Raw genomic sequence first — 6000 nt, forward strand, 5'->3', positions numbered from 1 at the left:
ATACTACCATACCACCAACATACACCTCTTACTCTGTGGGCCGACGTCATACAGTAGGAGGCATTATTTTTGGAGCAGCCCTCGTATAAATGCATGCACCTACACCAGTTCTTTCTGTAACTTGAAAAGGTTTGATATGTAAAGGGCAAGCTTGAAAATGTTAATGTAATGCTGTGATACTCTAGACTCCCTTTAACAGAAACCATTAAAATGTGCATAATTATAGGGCAAAATGTCAAGCAGTCAGTTTAATTTACTGATGAATACATAGAATTAATGTTTTGCAACAGTTCCAAGATCTTGAATTATGAATTAGTGGCAAGGTAATATTTTGTTTTGTTGACATTTATTGAAACAATTCTGGTATTCATTTGGCCTGTGCCTTTGTCTGCAGGTGGATTTTGCCTTTACAGTTTGGCAGAGCTTTCCAGAGAGGATTGTAGGGTACCCTGCTCGCAGTCACTTCTGGGACAACACTAAGGAGAGGTGGGGCTATACCTCCAAGTGGACTAATGACTATTCCATGGTATTGACAGGAGCTGCTATTTACCACAAGTAAGAACCCAGGGCATCGTCTGTCCTCCTCCTGTATGAAACAAAGCGGTAGTGGGGAATGAAAGACATTCTTCCGGGGAGGGGAAAAAATGGAAAGATAATAAATGGGTCTACTTTTTATGGGGTAATAATTTAAGTTCTCAGTTTAGCTCTGGGGATCTGGTAATCATTATTGCGTTTGTTGGGTCTCTTTGAAGTCACTTGTATTTTGAGGCGGGCAGACTGCTCTTTTTAACATCAGGAATTACGCACTTCAAAGAGTTCCTGAATTCATTAAGCTGCTCAACTGAATGGCCTGTAGCATAGCAGAAAGGGGTTTACTTCCAGAGCAGCACTGGGTATGTGTTGGCTGACAGTTGCAATCTGCAAAATCTTCTGGCTACTCTAAAAATGTAGTGCAGTGGACACATCATAGGCCAGCGTATTGCAGCGTATTGGAGAAAGCCCCCTTCTTAGAACTTCTGCAGACCAAAGGCATCTGTAGATGTTAGGAGAAAGTCAACGTATTCTGCAGTACCTAATGCAAATCCCAGCAGAGGAGAGGACTGTAGGGGATGACAGAGGTCCAGAGGAGAACAGTTTGAACACCGAGGACAGTAGCAGGCTGATATAACAGAGCTCTCTCTGATGGAACAGTTTTGAAAAGAAAGATGGGGGATACATTCTTCAGTGTTAGCTATTATAGGTGTGCTCTTTTGATACATAGGTCTGCATTATTTCTCTTTACCCAGCTCTTTAAGAAAGGTGTATATTTTGTTTCTCGATTAACGCTGTTTGCAGTGTTGGTGAGATACTGATCAGTTCTCCCTTCCTGTTAGAGGACTAAAGAATAGATCTGGCATATGCAGAGTTGAACACAAAATGTTTGTTTCAGTTGGAATTCATAACCCCTGAAAGCCCAGCAGCTTCTCTTAATAACCCTGCTGTTACTTTCCAGATATTATCACTACCTGTACACTCATTACCTGCCTGCCAGCCTAAAGAATATGGTGGACCAACTGGCCAATTGTGAGGACATTCTAATGAATTTTTTGGTGTCAGCTGTGACAAAATTGCCTCCAATCAAAGTAACACAGAAAAAACAGTATAAAGAGACCATGATGGGACAGGTATGTATCCGTAGCACATTTTAGCTGTTGGGATGTATTAATAATTTAACATTTTGAATTCCATATTAGAATTACAGAATGAATAACATTCTGGCTATTTTTTACAGTTTTTAGCTTAACAGAGCTATAAGTAGATAGTAGATTTTCTTATTACAATGAAATAAAATCCAGAAGGAATATTGGCAGGCATCTACTTCATAATTTCTTACACTACATTACCCATAGTGATCCCAAACTCATGGGACTTATGATTTTGGTGTCTGAATTTTAGTTAAACTCAAGTTTTCTAATTAAATATTCTGGAGAGAAGACCTCAGAAAATGCTAGAAGCAGAAGTAAATTCTAAAAAGCTTATTTATTTTTAATTATTTTTTATGAATATTATATACTGGGCCATCCCTGTGCTGTTTTAAAGTATATAGTTTTTTCAAGCACTGATTGTCACAATAGAGGTACATTTTGCCCCATGGTGACACCATAACTCAATAGGAGCCATGAAATGCATACTGTGGGGCCTCTTCCAGCTATTGGAGAAGTATTCTGTCATTGCAGAAATGTATATACAATCTAGCAGCAAGGATACATGTTGACTTGGGGTGTATCTGCTCTTCCCTTTGTGTGACTGAGCAATGGGAACAGTAAGAAGTCATACCTTACCTGTGAGTCCTAAATAATCTCCTATCTGTGCTGCTGCAATGTCTGTTATCAGTACTAGCAGTTTTGCCATTTGTCAGGAAGAATGAAGAGGCCTTCTGTTTTCCCTTCACATTTTCTCCTATTAGCATTACCCAGATCTTTGGCAGGAGGGTGGCCATGACAGTTTGTACACACCATTATCTGTATGCCACTGCATTTTCATCTCATGCATAGGTAGTATTAAGCAATTCTGAGTCATCCAGGTACCTAGAAGACTTCACATGAGCAATAAGGTATGATCCAGAAAGTGCCTGTTACATGTAGTTAGAGCTTCACCTCTCCACAGGAGTGTGCTTTGGTTGTTTGGCAAAGTCTGAACAGTCATTTTTCTTTTGTCAGTGCAGGTAGCTTGAATCATCCACGAACTATAACTCTCTCATAAAGACAAGTTGTTCATGCAGCTTTGGGAAATGTAATGGACTATGTTCATAATTCCCTGAAAGACAAATAAAAAATTAACATAACCTCAATGTTGTGACAGAGATTAATAGTCATATGGAAATTCATTGCTAATGGCCAGAGTGTCTGCTGCAATCCTCTAGCAACAAGCTTTTGCTTGCCTTTAGTGACTCTGTATAATCATAGAGTCTGTAATCAATGCACATAATAAGCTACCACTTGTGCTGAACTGGACAGGCCTTGGATAAAGATCAAGTCTGGTACAACAATCCTTTGGTAGTTCCCTGACTTTATCAGTTTCTTCATATTTTAATTAACACACTTTGAGCTTATGAATTTTTATTTGTTCTTAAAGTGTAGTGGAAACGTAAGTGCTATGGAGATACGTGAGAAGTGGCACAAAACAAAACAGAGGAATTTCACAGCATTTACAGCTTCTCTTAAATATTAGCTCTATTGTTTTCATACACGTAGTCTAAGTACAGATAGAGAACAGTAATTGCATTCAAGCTGTTAGGTCTTATTTTCTCAGAGATGCTGTTTCAGTAGACTTTCACTGCAATTATAGTTGTCCTCAGCTTTGGAAAATTAGTCCATAGGATTTTGCATATCTGCAACCTGTGGTCTTTTCCTCATGTCAGAGTTTATCATGATATAATGTGGAACTTCTTCTCTCCATCCATAAGACAGTACTGCCTTCCTCACTGATCTGGACAGGTATCCATTTTGGAAGCACTCTCTTTTTTCCCTGCTGGACATTTGCAAACAAGTAATGTCAGGCATGTATGGACTTCAGTTGAGCTTAGTTACAAGGCACTTGAAATATGCAGAAATTTCTGCAGGTCTGGACATTTTTCCTTTTCCTTTTTCTTTTTCCTTTTCCTTTTCCTTTTCCTTTTCCTTTTCCTTTTCCTTTTCCTTTTCCTTTTCCTTTTCCTTTTCCTTTTCCTTTTCCTTTTCCTTTTCCTTTTCCTTTTCCTTTTCCTTTTCCTTTTCCTTTTCCTTTTCCTTTTTCTTTTCCTTTTCCTTTTCCTTTTTCCTTTTCCTTTCTGTTTGCCTCTCCTCCTTTCTCTCCTCTTCTGTTCCCTTTCTCTCTTTCCCTTTCCTAATTTTTTTTCTCCCCTCCCCTCCTCTCCCTCTCTCCTCCTCTCCCTCTCTCCTCCTCTCCCTCTCTCCTCTCCTCTCCCTCTCTCCTCCCCTCCCTTCCTTGTGGTTTTGAATGGTGTGCCCAGGCATGTTACGCTGCAGGTGAGGCCAGCCACAGTTCAGCCTCCAGTTATCATACTGTGCTGCCCTCAGCAGTGTTTTGAAGGCCAGGGAGGGTACCCCTGGCTTGAAGCCCCCCACAGAGCAGATTTCTGTAGACATTTCTGCAGGATGGAGAGCTACCAAGCTCTGTTGCAGCTGCATGGCTCTGCATCTGCCTCTGCTGCCATTTTGTTGCCTTCCAGCTGCCGCTTAACTTCTGCTTCTCTCCACACAGACGTCCCGGGCCTCACGCTGGGCCGACCCCGACCACTTCGCCCAACGGCAGAGCTGCATGAACACTTTTGCCAGCTGGTTTGGCTATATGCCGCTGATCCACTCTCAGATGAGGCTCGACCCTGTCCTCTTTAAAGACCAGGTCTCCATCCTGAGGAAGAAGTACCGAGACATTGAACGACTCTGAGGAGCTCTGCCCGGGGGGGCCGAGCTGCCCCAGCCCCACATGGCTGCCGGCACATGGAGCCGGACTGTGCCGGGCCCAGCCGCGCCCGGACATGGCGGCTCCGGACTGCTTCCCCGCCCGGCAGGCCTCTGTCGCTCACGACTAGGTTGTGTACAGTTTCATTATGGAACATTAAATAATTATTTTTGAAATGATTGCTATGCAGGTTTAAACTTTTTTAATGATAAAAAAAAACTATTAAAAACAGAGTTCTTTCTTTAATCAAAATTGTGTTGGTTGTGAATATTTCAAAGCTGCCATTTCTTTCTTTCATGCGTTTGATTGTCATAGCAATTTTCATTCATTTTCCCCTGCGACGTTAAATGCTTGAATCTCACAGGGAGAAAATGTGGCGGGTTCAGAAACAAATTGAGCACAAGCGGGACAGAAATGAAGTATTATGTTTCTCCTTAACTGCTGATTTTTGTAATATTTTGTTTTCTTTGTTTTCCACAAACCGACTGTGGCCACTACAGCAGAGCTCAGAAAACCAGAGAGCCCACCGTGTGTGTGTAGGTCCTGCTGGCTGAGGGCTGGCCTTGGGCAGGGGAGAGGAGCAGACCTGCCGCGATCAGGATGGCAGCGGGGCCTTTGTGCACTCAGGAACACAGGGCTGCTTGCAGCAAGGCCTTGTCTGCATGGCCCTGCTGCTGGGCTGGAGCAGCATGGCTGGGGGTAGCACTGCCACCAGGACACAGCCACTGCATCTCCAGAAATAGCTTTGTGTTGAGGGCAGAAGGGGTGCTGGTGCAGAAAGGGAGCATGTTAGTTCTTGAAGTGCAGGAATTCAGCCTCTAACGAAGTGTTTTATATGAAATCAAACTGTGGGCTTCTCCTCGTTGGGTTTTTTGGTTGTTTTTTTTTTCATTTCATTTTTTGGAAGTGCAAATAGTTGGAGAATTTCTCTCCTGAAGCAAACTGTGTTGTCAGAGGTCAGTGCTGCGGCAGCAGGCTCTCGGGTTTGCATGAGGCAGGGTAACTTGGGCCGAAGCCTGCCTTGGAACTACCGATGTAGCTCACTCTCCACAGTGGTTTTATCATTTCAGATGGAAGCATTTTTTCAGTGGAAATATCTCAACTGTTTACTTTTCTGATGCGCTTTGTTTATTTATATATTTTATTAAGCAAAGACTGAAAACGAAGAGTCAGGAAGGTGCTGGGATGGTTTTCTAAGACAACAAGCACTTTAAAAACGTTTCACAGTCTCATCTCTGAGGCGCATTGGAGTGTTCTGTAGCGATAACCACCCCAAGAGCAAGAGCATATAGTGAGGGTGCCCAGCAAGGACCAGCAAGCCTTTCTATACCTCATTCCTTGGCATCCAGGCTGTTCTGTATCAGAGGTGAATAGTAGCTGGAGAATGTTTTTACACTGCAGATGGTGAGGCTCTGGAACAGGTTGCCCAGAGATGTAGCATGTGTCCCATTCCTGGAGACATGCAAGGTCAGGCTGGATGGGGCTCTGAGCAGCCTGATAGAGCTGTAGGTGTCCCTGTTCATTTCAGGACACTTGGACTAGATGGCCTTTCAGGTT

The 6000-nt window shown here is 42.8% G+C and overlaps 1 protein-coding gene across 1 annotated transcript in view; it reads left to right on the forward strand.

The window, feature by feature from the left end:
- Window positions 1-4622, forward strand: part of EXT1 (exostosin glycosyltransferase 1) — a 156345-nt gene extending 151723 nt beyond the window's left edge. Inside the window, exons 9-11 of the mRNA XM_065753655.1 lie at window positions 395-555; window positions 1493-1664; window positions 4243-4622. Of these exons, the coding sequence (XP_065609727.1) occupies window positions 395-555; window positions 1493-1664; window positions 4243-4428 (519 nt within the window). The 3' untranslated portion in view covers window positions 4429-4622. The remainder of the gene's footprint in view (window positions 1-394; window positions 556-1492; window positions 1665-4242) is intronic.
- The last annotated feature ends 1378 nt before the right edge of the window (window positions 4623-6000 follow it).

Source organism: Cyrtonyx montezumae, unplaced genomic scaffold (genome assembly GCF_038088225.1).
Source record: "Cyrtonyx montezumae isolate F1298 unplaced genomic scaffold, pur_monq_1.0 scaffold_8, whole genome shotgun sequence".
Classification (NCBI taxonomy): Eukaryota; Metazoa; Chordata; class Aves; order Galliformes; family Odontophoridae; genus Cyrtonyx; species Cyrtonyx montezumae.